Source organism: Procambarus clarkii, chromosome 85 (assembly GCF_040958095.1).
Source record: "Procambarus clarkii isolate CNS0578487 chromosome 85, FALCON_Pclarkii_2.0, whole genome shotgun sequence".
In the NCBI taxonomy this organism is placed as follows: Eukaryota; Metazoa; Arthropoda; class Malacostraca; order Decapoda; family Cambaridae; genus Procambarus; species Procambarus clarkii.
Genome location: NC_091234.1, coordinates 18,509,968 through 18,530,372, shown reverse-complemented (window position 1 = coordinate 18,530,372; position 20,405 = coordinate 18,509,968). Strand labels below are relative to the sequence as shown.

At 47.3% G+C, this 20,405-nt stretch overlaps 2 protein-coding genes across 2 annotated transcripts; one reads left to right on the top strand and one right to left on the bottom strand.

Annotated features, from left to right (window-relative positions):
• Positions 1-279: 279 nt before the first annotated feature.
• Positions 280-873, top strand: LOC138358719 (uncharacterized). The gene has a single exon (XM_069316880.1). The coding sequence runs from the start codon at positions 280-282 to the stop codon at positions 871-873; it is 594 nt and encodes a 197-aa protein (XP_069172981.1).
• Positions 874-17,401: 16,528 nt separating this feature from the next.
• On the bottom strand, positions 17,402-19,723 carry LOC138358718 (golgin subfamily A member 6-like protein 2). Its single transcript, XM_069316879.1, has 2 exons — positions 19,550-19,723; positions 17,402-17,956 (listed from the first exon to the last, which is right to left on the bottom strand). Exons 1-2 carry the CDS (start codon positions 19,721-19,723, stop codon positions 17,402-17,404), a joined length of 729 nt encoding a protein of 242 aa, XP_069172980.1.
• Between the last annotated feature and the right edge of the window lie 682 nt (positions 19,724-20,405).

Below are 20,405 nucleotides of genomic sequence, written 5' to 3'. Positions count from 1 at the left end.
CAAAGGTTAATACCTAGTACTAGAGATAAACACAGGAGAAGGAACAGGGGAAGGAATAGGGGCAGGAACAGGGGGAAGGAACAGAGGAAGAAACAGGGGAAGGAACAGGGGAAGGAACAGGGGACGGAACAGAGGAAGGAACAGGAGAAGGAACAGAGGAAGGAGCAGAGGAAGGAACAGGGGACGGAACAGAGGAAGGAACAGGAGAAGGAACAGAGGAAGGAGCAGAGGAAGGAACAGGGGACGGAACAGAGGAAGGAACAGGAGAAGGAACAGAGGATGGAACAGGGGACGGAACAGGGGAAGAAGCAGGGGAAGAAACAGAGGAAGGAACAGAGGAAGAAACAGCGGAAGAAACAGAGGAAGGAACAGGGGAAGGAACAGGAGAAGGAACAGAGGACGGAACAGGGCACGGAACAAGGGAAGGAACAGGGGAAGAAACAGCAGAAGAAACAGAGGAAGAAACAGCAGAAGAAACAGAGGAAGAAACAGGGGAAGGAACAGGGAAAGGAACAGAGAAAGGAACAGGGGCACTTGGAAGGCAAGGCTAAAATATCAATACATGCTACTGGAAGGTTGTACCAGCGTGCTACTGGAAGGTTGAACCAGCGTGCTACTGGAAGGCTGTACCAGCGTGCTACTGGAAGGCTGTACCAGCGTGCTACTGGAAGGCTGTACCAGCGTGCTACTGGAAGGCTGTACCAGCGTGCTACTGGAAGGTTGAACCAGCGTGCTACTAGAAGGTTGAACCAGCGTGCTACTGGAAGGCTGTACCAGCGTGCTACTGGAAGGCTGTACCAGCGTGCTACTGGAAGGTTGAACCAGCGTGCTACTAGAAGGTTGAACCAGCGTGCTACTGGAAGGCTGTACTAGCGTGCTGGAGGGAAGCCGACAGTCAGGTTAACACTCTGAAAGGTCAATATTCGCCCTCCTGAAAAATGTATATTTATGGGATGCCGTGAAAACTGAAATGTCACAACACCTTCCTGGAGGAAGAGCCGAGAAGGGAACATAACCTGGGGGCAGATTCACGAAAGCACTTACGCAAGGTCTTACGAACATGTACATCTTTCCTCAATCTTTGACGGCTTTGGTTACATTTATTAAACAGTTTACAAGCATGAAAACTTGCCAATCAACTGTTGTTATTGTTATAAACAGCCTCCTGGTGCTTTGGAGCTCATTAACTGTTTAATAATTGTAAACAATGCCGCCAAAGATTGAGAAAACATGTACAGGTTCGTAAGTGCTTGCGTAACTGCTTCGTGAATCTGACCCCAGGTGGTGTAGGAGGACCCAGAAGGCCAGCAAGTACTGACGTAATACACACAGACTTCGCAAAAGCTTTCGACTAATATATTCGTAAAACGTAGTTCGTAAAATGAGCCATCAAGGCATAAGGAAAAATAATACAGTGTCGCGTCAAAACGTCACTTCAAGAATTTTTAAATTACCCGGAAAGATTAAATTAAATTAAATCTAGTCACTGGGGAGACATGATCACTACATACAATATTTTCAAGAGGATTGGACAGAATAGATAATTGCAAACAATTTGATTCGCAGAAATACAACAATTATCCTTAAGACTATCTAGAGTGGTTAACAAATTGATTGCACTGAGTAAAGTGAAGGTAGACCCCCATACACAGTCTCCCAGACAGACCCCATACACAGTCTCCCAGACAGACCCCATACACAGTCTCCCAGACAGACCCCATACACAGTCTCCCAGACAGACCCCATACACAGTCACCCAGACAGACCCCATACACATTCTCCCAGACAGACCCCATACACAGCCCCCAGACAGACCCCATACACAGTCCCCAGACAGACCCCATACACAGTCCCCAGACAGACCCCATACACAGTTCCCCAGACAGACCCCATACACAGTTCCCCAGACAGACCCCATACACAATTCCCCAGACAGACCCCATACAGTCCCCAGACAGACCCCATACACAGTTCCCCAGACAGACCCCATACACAATTCCCCAGGCAGACCCCATACACAGTCCCCAGACAGACCCCATACACAGTCCCCAGACAGACCCCATACACAGCCCCCAGACAGACCCCATACACAGTCCCCAGACAGACCCCATACACAGTCCCCAGACAGACCCCATACACAGTTCCCCAGACAGACCCCATACACAGTCCCCAGACAGACCCCATACACAGTCCCCAGACAGACCCCATACACAGCCCCCAGACAGACCCCATACACAATTCCCCAGGCAGACATGTACCCCAGGTAACTGAAGATTGAGAAGTGGGACCCCATAGCTGAAGCCCAACCTCACACTCACAGAGACGAACACAATTAGGTGACTACACACACACATTTAAGTACACATGTACACTTCCTTCAACATGTACACATAACCAGAAATAAATAACTTACCCCTCGACCCGAACATCACAGGAAAAGAAAATACAGAAAATGAAAACGAGAGAGAGAGAGAGGGGAGAAGACATGAGAGAAGGGGAAACAGGTGGGAAAGATATTTGGTAACTATGGGAAAGGGGGAAAAACAATGGACATATCGACGAAAGGGGGAGAAAGAGAAACTTGATAGTTATTGGCGAAAGAATGATGAAGTTGATAGGATGAGGTAAGGAAATAGACACTGAAATGGGGGAAATGGGCGAGAGACAATTATATAAATAGGACATGGCGTAGGCCAGATAACTAAAAGATGATAAAAAAAATTTGATTGGAAAAGGGGAGGGTTAAGCTTGAGCTCTAACTGAGCATGAGGGCTCAAGATCAACTAGGGTGAGGGGAAATCATAGGAAATAGGTAAAGACTCGGAAAGTCAAGGGAATAGGGAAGTGGGGAAGAGGGAAGTGGTTACAGGCATGGAGAGGGAACAGCAGCAGAAACAGAACGAGATTAATGGTTGTTTGGAGCGAAGATGAGAGAGAGAGAGAGAGAGAGAGAGAGAGGAAAGATCATCCTCTCAAAAGATTCCGCCCACTTTGCACCCGCAAGATATCGTAAGTTTAGGGGTTGGCAAATGTTAATCTTATCGTTTGAGGAGCTGTTCACTTGAGACAGTTAAGCAAGTCCCAGCTGTGTCTGGGGTACAAGTGACAGGATGAACAACCCAGCGGGTTTTCTTCCTATTGGGGAGTGTTGTACATTCTGCTATGGCGGTGTGTCCACTCACAGGATGAGTGGCGCTGCCCAATACTGTCACTATGGCGGTGTGTCCACTCACAGGATGAGTGGCGCTGCCCAATACTGTCACTATGGCGGTGTGTTCACTCACAAGATGAGTGACGCTGCCCAATACTGTCACTATGGCGGTGTGTCCACTCACAGGATGAGTGGCGCTGCCCAATACTGTCACTATGGCGGTGTGTCCACTCACAGGATGAGTGGCGCTGCCCAATACTGTCACTATGGCGGTGTGTCCACTCACAGGATGCGTGGCGCTGCCCAATACTGTCACTATGGCGGTGTGTCCACTCACAGGATGAGTGGCGCTGCCCAATACTGTCACTATGGCGGTGTGTCCACTCACAGGATGAGTGACGCTGCCTAATACTGTCACTATGGCGGTGTGTCCACTCACAGGATGAGTGGCGCTGCCCAATACTGTCACTATGGCGGTGTGTCCACTCACAGGATGAGTGACGCTGCCCAATACTGTCACTATGGCGGTGTGTCCACTCACAGGATGAGTGGCGCTGCCCAATACTGTCACTATGGCGGTGTGTCCACTCACAGGATGAGTGACGCTGCCCAATACTGTCACTATGGCGGTGTGTCCACTCACAGGATGAGTGACGCTGCCCAATACTGTCACTATGGCGGTGTGTCCACTCACAGGATGAGTGACGCTGCCCAATACTGTCACTATGGCGGTGTGTCCACTCACAGGATGAGTGACGCTGCCCAATACTGTCACTATGGCGGTGTGTCCACTCACAGGATGAGTGGCGCTGCCCAATACTGTCACTATGGCGGTGTGTCCACTCACAGGATGAGTGACGCTGCCCAATACTCTCACTATGGCGGTGTGTCCACTCACAGGATGAGTGACGCTGCCCAATTCTATCACTATGGCGGTGTGTCCACTCACAGGATGAGTGACGCTGCCCAATACTGTCACTATGGCGGTGTGTCCACTCACAGGATGAGTGACGCTGCCCAATACTGTCACTATGGCGGTGTGTTCACTCACAGGATGAGTGACGCTGCCCAATACTGTCACTATGGCGGTGTGTCCACTCACAGGATGAGTGACGCTGCCCAATACTGTCACTATGGCGGTGTGTTCACTCACAGGATGAGTGACGCTGCCCAATACTGTCACTATGGCGGTGTGTCCACTCACAGGATGAGTGACGCTGCCCAATACTGTCACTATGGCGGTGTGTTCACTCACAGGATGAGTGACGCTGCCCAATACTGTCACTATGGCGGTGTGTTCACTCACAGGATGAGTGACGCTGCCCAATACTGTCACTATGGCGGTGTGTCCACTCACAGGATGAGTGACGCTGCCCAATACTGTCACTATGGCGGTGTGTTCACTCACAGGATGAGTGGCGCTGCCCAATACTGTCACTATGGCGGTGTGTTCACTCACAGGATGAGTGACGCTGCCCAATAAACTCGCCCCTCGGGGCAAAATTAATATAAACAAAACTAATCATCCTATGGAGCTACAGGAGTCAGATGCCAGACTATATGGGCCGAGTGAAGACAGGTGGTGGGCCTACAGATAGACAGGTGGGCCTAGGGGATAGACAGGTGGGCCGACCAGGTCAGCCATTACCATAATGAGATGGTCTGTTTCCGTTATATTATACATGCGATTAAAACTTCACCAGGGCCCCGAACAACGCAAGTCCTGCTTGCCATCCAAATGATCTGATTATCAGAAGTTTTCTCATTAAACTTCCCTTCCTTCTCTGATAAGGAAGACACACACACACACAAAAACAAATAAGAAAGGATTTCAGGATTTGAAAAGTATTTCAAGCACAGCCTGGTGTCGAGGGGGCGCTATGGTTAGCACCCCGTGTGACGAGGGGGCGCTATGGTTAGCACACCATGTGACGAGGGGGCGCTAAGTTTAGCACACCGTGTGACGAGGGGGCGCTAAGTTTAGCACACCATGTGACGAGGGGGCGCTAAGTTTAGCACCCCGTGTGACGAGGGGGCGCTAAGTTTAGCACCCCGTGTGACGAGGGGGCGCTAAGTTTAGCACACCGTGTGACGAGGGGGCGCTAAGTTTAGCACACCGTGTGACGAGGGGGCGCTAAGTTTAGCACCCCGTGTGACGAGGGGGCGCTAAAGTTTAGCACACCGTGTGACGAGGGGGCGCTATGGTTAGCACACCATGTGACGAGGGGGCGCTAAGTTTAGCACACCGTGTGACGAGGGGGCGCTAAGTTTAGCACCCCGTGTGACGAGGGGCGCTAAGTTTAGCACACCATGTGACGAGGGGGCGCTAAGTTTAGCACCCCGTGTGACGAGGGGGCGCTAAGTTTAGCACCCCGTGTGACGAGGGGCGCTAAGTTTAGCACACCATGTGACGAGGGGGCGCTAAGTTTAGCACACCGTGTGACGAGGGGGCGCTAAGTTTAGCACCCCGTGTGACGAGGGGGCGCTAAAGTTTAGCACACCGTGTGACGAGGGGGCGCTATGGTTAGCACACCATGTGACGAGGGGGCGCTAAGTTTAGCACCCCGTGTGACGAGGGGGCGCTAAGTTTAGCACCCCGTGTGACGAGGGGGCGCTAAGTTTAGCACACCGTGTGACGAGGGGGCGCTAAGTTTAGCACCCCGTGTGACGAGGGGGCGCTAAGTTTAGCACCCCGTGTGACGAGGGGGCGCTAAGTTTAGCACCCTGTGTGACGAGGGGGCGCTAAAGTTTAGCACCCCGTGTGACGAGGGGGCGCTAAAGTTTAGCACCCCGTGTGACGAGGGGGCGCTAAAGTTTAGCACCCCGTGTGACGAGGGGGCGCTAAAGTTTAGCACCCCGTGTGACGAGGGGGCGCTAAAGTTTAGCACCCCGTGTGACGAGGGGGCGCTAAAGTTTAGCACCCTGTGTGACGAGGTCCGCTATGTGAATGCTGCTCTGAAATAACCTACCAGACAATGCCTTGATTTCTACTGACCTTTGACCTAACTCGTCCTGTTATGCCCAACATTGTGGGATCCCTGCAGCATGGCGCGTGATATAAGACCGACTAACGGAATAGACGCGCGTGTAGATGGGATAGGTGGGAAGGATTGGGAGGAAGAGTGTGTTAAGACTCTGTGGGTCTGGAGAGGGGAAAGGGGGGAACGGAAGGGGAGGAAGGGAGGTGGAGTTGAAGGAGAGGGGGGGTGAAGTAGGGGGGGGGGGGCGGATCAGTAGTGCAGGAGTCTTATGTTAGAGGTGGAGAGTGGCGAGGATTATTTAAAAATAAGTGTGTGTGTGTGTGTGTGTGTGTGTGTGTGTGTGTGTGTGTGTGTGTGTGTGTGTGTGTGTGTGTGTGTGTGTGTGTGTGTGTGTACTCACCGAGAGAGAGAGAGAGAGAGAGAGAGAGAGAGAGAGAGAGAGAGAGAGAGAGAGAGAGAGAGAGAGAGAGAGAGAGAGAGAGAGAGAGACACATTGACAGTACATATAGATATGTAAACACACGCACGCAAGCACACGCAAGATTTCATAAACTCGATTTCATGAGAGGACACTATGGGGAACTTAGATCATTTCTTAATGAGTTTAACTGGACAGACTTGTTGCTAGGTAAGGAAGTAAGAGAGATAAGAGAGATATCTGCCAAATTTTGGACTCAAGGCCTACACACACACACACACACACAGATACACACACACACACACCATCAACCCGACCATTATCAGGCACTTCTTTCACGAGAGTAATGGGAGTAATTGGGAAAGGAACGGAAGATAGAGGGAAGGGATTAAATGGGAGAGGCAAGAGCTCACCTTCCTCCCTTCCCTGGGAAAGGAAGGGGAGAGTGTGTGTGTGTGTGGGGGGGGGGGGGGAGAAGTTGGACTAAGCGTAGGAATTCCAAATATGTCATTTATCTGTCATAAGCAAGGCTCGGCCCACCTGTTTACAGGTGGACATTTCTCTCGCACTGGGTTGTCAAAAGATGATAAACTCAAACAAATCATCGGGTTGTTTGCTGGAGGGTCAGGATGGCCGGTCGGTAAACACCGCCATCGCTTGCGTGAAGGTGATCGTTGTATACACATGTATACACATGTATACACATGTATATTGTCGAGGCGAGTGGGAATATCTTGTGTCAATACGACGAAATTGAATCTCCTTGGGTTATCTCAACGCCGATTTGAGAGTTACAAATCTCATACCAGTTACGTATATGTATGTATGTATGTATGTATGTATGTATGTATGTATGTATGTATGTATGTATGTATGTATGTATGAATGTATGTATGTATGTATATAAAGACAGGAGAGAGAGAAGTCTGACCAACCTGGCTGTTCTTGGTGGCGTTAATGGCTCCTCCACATGCTTCCGTCATTAATTCTCCATGCTAGGGTGGGGGGCCAGGTAAATGACCCCTCGGTCGCCCTACCATACAGGGCACTCTCCCCTCCCCCTAAGTGGCTCGTCTCCCCCCCCCCCCCAAGAGTGCCTTGACATATTTGTACAACCAATTTTTGCACCTATTTCCGCGACAATGGGCCAATTTCGCGTAATTATATATATATATATATATATATATATATATATATATATATATATATATATATATATATATATATATGTCGTACCTAGTAGCCAGAACTCACTTCTCAGCCTACTATGCAAGGCCTGATTTGCCTAATAAGCCAAGTTTTCATGAATTAGTGTTTTTTCGACCACCTAACCTACCTAACCTAACCTAACTTTTTCAGCTACCTAACCTAACCTAACCTATAAAGATAGGTTAGATTAGGTTAGGTAGGGTTGGTTAGGTTCGGTCATATATCTACGTTAATTTTAACTCCAATAAAAAAAATTGACCTCATACATAATGAAATGGGTAGATTAATCATTTCATAAGAAAAAAAATTGAGAAAATATATTAATTCAGGAAAACTTGGCTTATTAGGCAAATCGGGCCTTGCATAGTAGGCTGAGAAGTGCGTTCTGGCTACTAGGTACGACATATATATATATATATATATATATATATATATATATATATATATATATATATATATATTTGGTTAGTTCTTTCTCCAAGAGGTTCGTTAGGTGCTGTGTTACATCTTGTAAATAAAAAAATATATAAATTAATTTTATTACCAACTAAAAATAGTATTTATAGTGTTTCAATATTTTGTTTTTAATTTCGTACGTCTGGCAGGCCCGGAGGAAAACAACGTCGCTGCCACGACATCTCGAGGAAGCTATCGTACAAACAACGGAAATTGGGTGCATTCAATTCCATTGTCTGCTTAATAAGCCTAAATGGATCACATTAAAACACTTCTCATGCAAAAAAAAAAGTCCTCTTGGACCAGTTCCTTTAATCATTAGACTTTTCAAAGTCAAATCAAATCTAAAAATGTCACAATTTGAAAGCTATAATTGAAGTAGAAAAATTAATTCTAGGACGAAGTAGATTCCTCTTGGATCAATGGATCTCTCTCGTACTGGGAATAATTTCAGTATCCAGTTAGACAAACAAAATACTGATGTTAAAAGTTCGTTAAAATGAACTTTTCGCTAATGAGCTGAGATGCCAGTTTACACCTCGTGCGTGATTGGTTCCCTGTATACCTGAAGGATACCAGCGATGAGTTTACATCTCTGTAAACCGCCCGCTACTGGATAGTTACTTTCCCGTATCTAAACGTGTGTCGGTAAACTTGAAGTGTTAAACGTTGGTTAATTACAGGTGTCAGACGATGGATAATTACAGGTGTCAGACGATGGATAATTACAGGTGTCAGTCGATGGCTAACGACACTAGTTAAATGATAATCTGACCATGAAATAAGTATACACACTTCAGTCCTGAATATAGTTCAAACACCTTAAGCAGCCCGTAGCAGCTGTCTAACTCCCAGGTACCTATATACTGCTAGGTAACAGGAGCATCAGGGTAAAAGAAATTATGCCCATTTGTTTCCGCCTCCACCGGGGATAGATCCCAGAACCTCAGGACTACGAATCCCGAGCGCTGTCCACTCAGCTGTCAGGCCCCCCTGGCACCTATACTTTCTCACTGATACGTCAGGCTATTGTGGCTCTCCTTCAGCATGTGATTAATCGTATCTCCTTGTTTGGCTTCCTCCGGGACGTGAAATTATCCAGGTGGTGGATAATTATCCAGGTGATGGATAATTATCCAGGTGGTGGATAATTATGCAGGTGGTGGATAATTATCCAGGTGGTGGATAATTATCCAGGTAGTGGATAATTATCCAGGTGGTGGATAATTATCCAGGTGGTGGATAATTATCCAGGTGGTGGATAATTATCCAGGTGGTGGATAATTATCCAGGTGGTGGATAATTATCCAGGTGATGGATAATTATCCAGGTGGTGGATAATTATCCAGGTGGTGGATAATTATCCAGGTGGTGGATAATTATCCAGGTGATGAATAATTATGACAGCCGCCCTATTTCTCGTCAAGAACACTGAGTTTAAATAGGAACCTATTAACAGCCAATTGGGAACCTATTAACAGCCAATTTCTACCGAGCATCTTGATTTACTATAGAAAAAACACCTCCCGTAGGGGATAACATTTTTTGACACATTTAGTTTATTGTGCACCCCATACTCATCCTGTGAGCGGTAGCGCAAAAATGATTACAGAGGGCACAAAAGGTCTTTATCAGACCTGAGGGGTGACTATTACATTAACAATTACATCTATCCTTCACACACTATAGTTACAATGTCAGCTAGTTACAGAGAATGTTCTATTTCAAGAGCTATATATTTACTGTAAGTCATTATACATTAATGGTAATTATCGCTAATACATAATTGTTTGAGCAATGGAGATATTACAGAGTCACAGGGGAGCTCCTGTTTATTATTAGTCTTCACAATACACTACTTGTTTCTTAATCTCATATGTCGTGTACCTATTGGGAGCGAAATATGGATACAGCGCAAGGATTTCAGGTATTTTATCCTCAATAAGCAGGTCAATGTCAGAAGGAATCCACAACATTTTTATATTTACCCTTTTGCTAAGTATGCTTATATCGACTTGAGAATGGTCCAGGACGGACCGAAACGTCGTCGTCCCTTCAACTTCTAGTGTGTAGTCTGGTCAATATGCTTATATAGTCTATGTCTGGCGTCTGAGACAAGCACGTTATTACTTGATTGCAAACTATTTATTGCTCGTAGTGAGGAAAGGGAGTCGGAAATAATTAAGCTGTCTACTTCAATGTTGTCAATCATTTCGAGTGCTACCAGTATTGCTACCAATTCAGCTTGCGTTGTGAATGCAATATTGCATCTATCAGTATTGCAACCAATGCAGCTTGCATTGTGGATGCCCAGTTACTAACTCTCATATTCCTTTGAAGTGTGCTGCCGTCGGGCTGATGAGTAATGCCAGTACTTCCTGCCCTCCCTGTAGCTGTGGGCTTTCTGTAGTGAATTAGGATGTGAAACGTGTCTATTATTTTGACAAATAATTTTGATGCCTTTCAAGGCTTTCCTCAGGGGGAGTATCAAAGGTTAAAGTCCACTAACAAAACCCTCCCATTCACAGTCACGTCTCGAGCAGAAGAATCTATCTTTATCCACCTTATTTATTCTCCTCAGTATCTTGTATGTTGTGATCATATCCTCTCTGTTCCTTCTGTCTTCTAGGGTTATGAGATTTAGTTCTATTATTTTTTAAATTCGGCGTTATGTTTCACAAGTAAACCGGTGAGCCACCAGGTGTGTGTGTACTCACCTAGTTACTCACTTAGTTGTGCTTGCGGGGGTTGAGCTCTGGCTCTTTGGCCCCGCCTCTCAACTGTCAATCAACTGGTGTACAGGTTCCTGACCCTATTGGGCTCTATCATATCTACACTTGAAACTGTGTATGGAGTCAGCCTCCACCACATCACTGTCTAATGCATTCCATTTATTAACCACTCTGACACTGAAAAAATTCTTTCTAATGTCTCTGTGGCTCATGTGGGTAATTAGCTTCCACCTGTGTCCCCTTGTGCGTGTACCACCAGTGTTAAATAATACATCCTTGTCTACCCTGTAATGTGTGTGTGTGTGTGTGTGTGTGTGTGTGTGTGTGTGTGTGTGTGTGTGTGTGTGTGTGTGTGTGTGTGTGTGTGTGTGTGTGTGTGGCGAGCCCCAAGACAGTTTCTCCCCCACCCACACACACACACACACACCTGGTACCTGGTGGCTGAGTGGACAGCACTCGGGACTCGTAATTCTAGGGACCTGGGACCTGTGCAGGCAGAAACAAATGGGCAGAGATTCTTTCACCATGATGCCCCTGTTCACCTAGCAGTAAATAGGTACCTGGAAGTTAGACAGCTGTTCAGGGCTGCTTCCTGTGTGTGTGTGTGTGGGGGGGAAAATGATTGTTGATTGACAGTTGAGAGGCGGGACCAAAGAGCCAGAGCTCAAACCCCTCAAGCACAGGTGAGTACCCTCACCTGTCTGAACAAACAAAGCCAAAAAACAAAGCTTGATAAAAAAAAACAATAAAAAATACCTTGTCCTTCTTTTGAATGACAAAAAAATACAAAATACAAAAAAAAATTCATTCAATCTCGAACAATGCGGAAGTAACAAAGCCACTCTGGGGTCAGAGGTCATTCACATGCATAAACAACCATTACGCCCTCATAAACAACCCTCCCTTCCACCCTCTCCCCACCAAAAAAACTTCAAACAGACTACCGAGGGAGATTTTTTCCCCTTTCCAGTACACGAAAAAATTATTTTAGTTCCCCATGTGTGGTGTCTATAATTTCCGTTTTCTGTCGCCGCTCTGCCTTTTCCTCCTGTCCAATTTTAAGACATTTTCCTTGTTTTATTCATTATTTCTTTTGGTCTTTGCATTATTCTTGCGTCTTGGCGCGTCCTATATGATATTCTTGCGTCTTGGCGCGTCCTATAAGACATTCTTGCGTCTTGGCGCGTCCTATAAGACATTCTTGCGTCTTGGCGCGTCCTATAAGACATTCTTGCGTCTTGGCGCGTCCTATATGATATTCTTGCGTCTTGGCGCGTCCTATAAGACATTCTTGCGTCTTGGCGCGTCCTATAAGACATTCTTGCGTCTTGGCGCGTCCTATAAGACATTCTTGCGTCTTGGCGCGTCCTATATGATATTCTTGCGTCTTGGCGCGTCCTATATGACATTCTTGCGTCTTGGCGCGTCCTATATGACATTCTTGCGTCTTGGCGCGTCCTATATGACATTCTTGCGTCTTGGCGCGTCCTATATGACATTCTTGCGTCTTGGCGCGTCCTATATGACATTCTTGCGTCTTGGCGCGTCCTATATGACATTCTTGCGTCTTGGCGCGTCCTATATGACATTCTTGCGTCTTGGCGCGTCCTATATGACATTCTTGCGTCTTGGCGCGTCCAATATGATATTCTTGCGTCTTGGCGCGTCCTATATGACATTCTTGCGTCTTGGCGCGTCCTATATGATATTCTTGCGTCTTGGCGCGTCCTATATGATATTCTTGCGTCTTGGCGCGTCCTATATGGCATTCTTGCGTCTTGGCGCGTCCTATAAGACATTCTTGCGTCTTTGTGTGTCCTAACATACTAGCCTTGCTTCCTGGTGTGTGCTAAAATGACATTCTTGCGTCACGATGGTCCTAATATAATATTCTTGCGTCCTGGCGTGTCCTAATATGTCATTCTTGCGTCCTGGCGCTGCCTGCAAGAGCAGGACGCAACAAGCACCAACTGCAGGCCATCACGCAACAATTAATGCACGCACTAGTGATAATTATCGCTCCATCTGTAGTCGTCTGCTAATCACAGGCATGGTGGCTCCAATCACCTCGTTACAGTTAATCACGCGGTTTCAGTCGACCCTTCAGTGAACCAATCGAACAATCGTTGGCTGCGTGATCATCAGCCCGAGGACCAAGCACTGACGAAACCTGTTCATCTTTTCATTATCAGATTCGGCTTTGTTTACACCTCAGAAGCTGTTCCCTGATGTAAATATGATGAGAAAATCTAGAGATCCACAAGTCACTGTATTAAAACAACAAACTATTAGAAAGACAAGGTTTAGGAGCTATCTTGTGATGTTACAAGCACACAAGCACATCTGAGTACACACACACACACACACACACACACACACAATCTGTACAGCAGTCGATTGACGGCTGAGAGGCAGAACCAAAGAGCCAGAGCTCAACCACCGCAAGCACAACTAGGTGAGTACAACAGCTAGGTGAGTACAACAACTAGGTGAGTACACACACACACACACACACACACACACTCTTTTGACCAAAGAGCCAGAGCTCAACCCCCGCAAGCACAATTAGGTGAGTACACACACACACACACACACACACACACACACACACACACACACACACACACAAAGGACCAAAGAGCCAGAGCTCAACCCCCGCAAACACAACTAGGTGAGTACACACACACACACACACACACAAACACAAAGGACCAAAGAGCCAGAGCTCAACCCCCGCAAACACAACTAGGTGAGTACACACACACACACACACACACACACACACACACACACACACACACACACACACACACACACACACACCCCAGATAGAGTCGCTAGTCTTACAGTTCAACTTCTTGCCATTCCAAACAGATGATCTGCAAACATCCATTGTTTTTATAAGGTCACTCCTCTCCCTTGCAATCTCTCATGTTGCACAGAATTCTTCGTGACTGCCACTAGAGACTATTTGAGGTTGGAATACACGTTGCAGACTTGTACACACACACACACACACACACACACACACACACACACACACACACACACACACACACACACACACACACACACACACACACGCACACGCACACGCACACCAGGAAGCAGCCCTTGACAGCTGACTAACTCCCAAGTAGCTATTTACTGCTAGGTAACAGGGGCATTCAGGGTGAAAGAAACTTTGCCCATTTGTTTCTGCCTGGTGCGGGAATCGAACCCGCGCCACAGAATTACGAGCCCTGCGCACTATCCACCAGGCTACCAGGCCCCTTGTGTGTGTGTGTGTGTGTGTGTACTCACCTAGTTGTGTTTGAGGGGGTTGAGCTCTGGCTCTTTGGTCCTGCCTCTCAACCGTCAATCAACTGCTGTACAGATTGTGTGTGTATGTGTATGTGTATGTATGTGTGTGTGTGTGTGTGTGTGTGTGTGTGTGTGTGTGTGTGTGTGTGTGTGTGTGTGTGTGTGTGTGTGTGTGTGTGTATGCGCGCGCGCGTGCGTGCGTACTTTCTTGACATTCAGATTGCTGACTAACAAGCAAACGCACTCAAACTCATGCCTACCCAAACCTTGATAATTAGTGACCTCAAAGCCTTGTGTACAACCTACGTGACACTATTACATGAATATGCAGCGCCAGCAAGGAAAACCCACAACGACCCTAAAGAAACACCAATCCTGGATAGGCAAACCCCCGAGGCTAGCCACACAGCACGTCCCGGAGCTCAGATGGTGTGAATATTTGCCATGTCTGAGAAAACTTGACCTTATATTGCTTGTGAGAGACACGGAGGACATGATTACGATATACATGATTCTTTGAGAAAATTCTGAAGAAAATGAAAAAAAGGAAAGTCACAGGGATGCAATAACGGCCTATTAACATAGCTCGAGTGCAGGGGGGAGTTGTGTAAAACCCTGGTTTGTGCCTCAGAGAGGCTGCAGGATCCAATAAGTTCAGTTGAACTTCGGTTTCAACTCTTTTACCCTATCGTAGCTCAGTCGATTAAGGCAGCGTCTGGGATGCTCCCGGACGCAGGTTCGAATCCTCGTCACGGCCCTTGTTGATTTTGTTCACAGGTAGGTCAGTACACACACACACTCTGGCTAGTACGAACGCCAGATAAAAAATTTTAAAATACAATTATTTAATTTTGGGAGCGTCGTACACTCGTGTCTTCTGACAACCTGTTCAAGGCGAGGGAGTAGTTGATCCCAAATTTAATAACACCGTGAGGGGTGGGGGGGAGGGGGGGGAGAGGGGGGGAAGGGGAGGGGGAGGGAGGGGGAGGGAGGGGGAGGGAGGGGGAGGGGGAGGGGGAGGGGGGGTGGGGAGTTGTCATTATGAAGGTGAATATTAAACCCAATTGCCATGAAATTACGGGTTTTGCTTGATTACACCATGACCCCCCCTCCCCCCCCTTCCCCCACACTCCCCCTCTTCCTTCTCCTTCTGCTCCTCCTCTGTCTCTCCCACCTCCTCCTTTTCGTCTCCACGAGGCCCGACAGATGCTGTTGCTTCGGATTCTGGAATTCAGCAAATCCTTCCCTCCCGTTCCATCCCCAAATCCTTATCCTGACTCCCTTCCAAGTGCTATATAGTCGTAATGGCTTGGCGCTTAACCTGATAGTTCTCTCCTCCCTTCCCTTCCCTTCCGAGGTAGGAAGGCTACAGCAAGCTGTGGTGGGTATGTGGGCCTGTGGGCCGCTCCAAGCAACAGTCTGGTGGACCAAACTCTCACAAGTGAAGCCTGGCCTCGGGCCGCCTTGAGGAGTAGAAAAACTCCCAGAATCCCATCAAGCAGGTATCAACCAGGGATCAGCTCCTCCAGCATCCCTACAACCATACCTTGATCTCCCAGCCATCCTGCCAGCCTGGGTTACCTCTAGGGTAGGGGTAACTCCCTCAGTATTGATGGCCCTTCATTTGTCCCGTCTTGAGAACAGGATTCACCGGTTGTTAAGCTTACACAACCTCTTAAGTTCCTGTACTCTTAGATTCCCACCTCAGCGTCGGAAGCAGTAATCTTAATCTACATTTTCAGGAACGTAAAATAGACGATATGGTTATTAAGTGGTGTGTGTTGGATACAGGAGTACCTAAGCAACAGGTGAAAATGAAAATGAAAGGGGATATTTGTGTGTGTGTGTGTGTGTGTGTGTGTGTGTGTGTGTGTGTGTGTGTGTGTGTGTGTGTGTGTGTGCGTGTGTGTGTGTGTGTGTGTGTGTGTGTGTGTGTGTGTGTGTGTGTGTGTGTGTGTGTGTGTGTGTGTGTGTGTACATGCATTCCCTGTCACCGACTTCAAGAGCTCTTCTGCTGCGTCAGCCGGGAGCCAGGCTTCCTTTCTGATAATTTGATCTAAAAGGCTGTTGCTTGCAGCAGCCCGCAGGCCCACAAATCCATCACAGCCCGGCTGATCCGGTACTTCCTGTGTAGTGAAAGAAGACAGACATCTGCATTGATTGAGAAGAGCCGATGATCACTAGAAGACGCAGTTGAGGAATTGAACAACTCGACAAGCAATGGAGGAATCTGATTGCACCTGAGAATTGCATCACAACCTTTCCTTCAATCAACAACAAGGTTGTTAGCAATAACAACAGTGGGTTGTGGAGTGCCCAAACTCATAATCTGTTTAATAAATGCAAAAAAAAGCTATTACACAAAGATGTAAAGGTTTCGCAAGTGGTTGCATGAATGTTTGATGTATCCTGGCAGATATTGTTTTATGGATGATTGGGAGTGTGTATTAGACTGTGTATTTGGTGTCTTTAACTTAAGATATTAACTATAAGATAGGAAACGAAGACCTTTGAAACAAGAAGCCTTCCTTGAGCTCTCAAGTGGCCCCAAGAAGCGTGTCTATGTTGACCAGACCACACACTAGAAGGTGAAGGGACGACGACGTTTCGGTCCGTCCTGGACCATTCTCAAGTCGACGGACCGAAACGTCGTCGTCCCTTCACCTTCTAGTGTGTGGTCTAGTCAACATACTTCAGCCACGTTATTGTGACTCATCGCCTGCAAGCGTCTCTAAGGTTATCTTAGAGGTTATCTTATTGCGGCTTCTTAAAATCTGAAAATAAATCAGCATTTGTACCTGAACCACAATCAGGTACTGAATGACAATCGACTTTATATAATGGTCCAGGTGGATGGTATAAAGGTTGATATAATGATATAATATATGCACACATCTTCTGGTATGTGGTTTAGTTCTTGTTATACCTGGAGTATACTGAGAGTGGGTTCTCGGAGTTCTTCTACTCCCCCCAAACCCTGAGGCCAGGCTCGACTTGTGATAACTTGTTCCAACTGACTTCTATTATGTTGTGTCCCCTGAATCTGTATTTTTCAGATCCCTAACAAGTCTCTTCCATCTACTGAAAGTTGAATGTCGTCTGTTTAGTTATTTCGTCTCTCCTTCACTCCCTCCATCCAGTATCTATCACTCTAATCCACCTCTCCCCCTATATCTTCCACCTGACCCCATATATCTTCCACCAGACCCCCTATATCTTCCACCTGACCCCATATATCTTCTACCAGACAGCCTATATCTTCCACCTGACCCCCTTTATCTTCCACCTGACCCCCTATATCATCCACCTGACCCCCTATATCTTCCACCTGACCCCCTATATCATCCACCTGACCCCCTATATCTTCCACCTGACCCCCTATATCATCCACCTGACCCCCTATATCTTCCACCTGACCCCCTATATCATCCACCTGACCCCCTATATCTTCCACCTGACCCCCTATATCTTCCACCTGACCCCCTATATCCACCACCAGACCCCCTATATCTTCCACCAGACCCCCTATATCTTCCCCCTGACCCCCTATATCTTCCCCCTGACCCCCTATATCTTCCCCCTGACCCCCTATATCCTCCACCAGACCCCCTATATCTTCCACCAGTCCCCCTATATCATCCACCAGTCCCCCTATATCATCCACCTGACCCCCTATATCTTCCACCAGACCCCCTATATCTTCCACCTGACCCCATATATCTTCTACCAGACAGCCTATATCTTCCACCTGACCCCCTATATCTTCCACCACAGCCTATATCCTCTACCAGACCCCCTATATCCTCCACCTGACCCCCCCCTATATCCTCCACCAGTCAACCAACCTCCACCTGTCTTCCACACGGGTGACCGCTCTTACTCTGCCGCCGTTGGAATAATCACAGTAAAAATATCCCACAAGTGAAGCCGTGTCTGCGGGCCCTCGGTGACCGCTCTTCAAGATAAATTTCTTTATTCCCGCGTTGCTCCTCAAGGAATCTGCTCCAGCCAGAAACACTCGCCAGGTGTCTTCCTTTCTTGAGTGCCTCAAAACACACACTTGGGGGACGACGAGGAGGTGAGGTGATTGTCAAGGGAAAGCGCCAAGCCATTACGACTATATAGCACTGAGAAGAGGTCAGGATAAGGATTGGGATGGGACGAGGGAAGGAATGGTGCCCAAACACCTGGACGGTCGGGGATTGAACGCCGACCTGCATGACTAGGAGATGGCGGAAGAGAAGTCAAAGATACTTTCTAGTAGTCTTATTCGTCTCTTTTGTTCTGTCTGGTCAACATATTCTACCCTTCAACCACTTGGGCTGGAGGTCTCGCTTCATGCAGGTCGGCGTTCAATCCCCGACCGTCCAAGTGGTTGGGCACCATTCCTTTCTCCCCGTCCCATCCCTAATCCTTATCCTGACCCCTTCCCAGTGCTATATAGTCGTAATGGCTTGGTGCTTTGCCCTGACAATTTCCTCCCTCCCTCTCCCCCCATTTGAGGCAATCTCGACTAAGTACCCCAAGTTGTTCAGGTAAGTTGGAATGAAGTTTCCAGACGCTTAGAAATCTTAGAATAATCTTAGAAGTCGAGGAGGATACCTGAGGTTTACCTGGAGTGGGTTCTGAGAGTTCTTTCACTCCCCCAAGGACGGTCTATGGGGACTAGGGGTGTTTTGTGACACCCTGTACGTTACCAGAGGCATTAGTGACACTCACATACGTTACTAGAGGCATTTGTGACACCCTGTACGTTACCAGGGACATTTGTGACACTCACATACGTTACCAGAGACATTTGTGACACCCTGTACGTTACCAGAGACATTTGTGACACTCACATACGTTACCAGAGACATTTGTGACACCCTGTACGTTACCAGAGACATTTGTGACACTCACATACGTTACTAGAGGCATTTGTGACACCCTGTACGTTACCAGAGACATTTGTGACACTCACATACGTTACTAGAGGCATTTGTGACACCCTGTACGTTACCAGAGGCATTTGTGACACCCTGTACGTTACCAGAGGCATTTGTGACACCCTGTACGTTGCCAGAGGCATTTGTGACACCCTGTACGTTGCCAGAGGCATTTGTGACACCCTGTACGTTACCAGAGGCATCTGTGACACCCTGTACGTTACCAGAGGCATTTGTGACACCCTGTACGTTGCCAGAGGCATCTGTGACACCCTGTACGTTACTAGAGGCATCTGTGACACCCACATACGTTACCAGAGGCATCTGTGACACCCTGTACGTTACTAGAGGCATCTGTGACACCCACATACGTTACCAGAGGCATCTGTGACACCCTGTACGTTACCAGAGGCATCTGTGACACCCTGTACGTTACTAGAGGCATCTGTGACACCCTGTACGTTACCAGAGGCAATCGAAGGTGTTGAGCATGGGATCAAATGGTCCTTATCAGAGATTGCTGTCTGCCACTTCGTTATTATCATCGTCTCTTCTGTTCCTTGGCTGTCTTTATCTCTTCCTTTCCTTTCTCTTCCCTTGTTCTATTACCCATTTTAACACACCTTTCCCTCCACCGCCTCTCCTTCCACTTTCTCAAGTTTTATCTCAATTTTGGGACATAAAATATGTAAATCTTCCTCATAAAACATAAGTTATTCTCTGTCCTGCCAATCCAAATTCTATTATCGCAGCTAAATTTCCCAAAGCTACACTATGAAAAGTGCAACGATAAAAATTAGCGACAACAAAAGCAACAAAAGCTACTAGCCGCCTGAAGTACAAAAAGTCAAACAAAAGCAGTGTACGACACAAGAAGTAACAACAACTACAACAATTAACTGGGCTTTTGGAGAGAAAATTCCAACAACAAAATCAACAATAACAATCCCTGCTTTTTTGTTACGATGCTGTTGCCCACAGTTGGTCCCTGGCAAAGAGAGAGAGAGAGAATTATCAGGGGGAAAGTGCCAAGCCATTACGACTATATAGCACTAGGAAGGGGTCAGGATAAGGATTAGGGATGGGACGGGGGGGAAAATGATGCCCAATCACTTGGACGGTCGGGGATTGAACGCCGACCTGCTTGAAGCGAGACCGTCTACCGTTCACCCCAAGTGGTTGGACTGGTCCTTGGAAAAACAAAGGACTATTCGAGGCATTCCTACA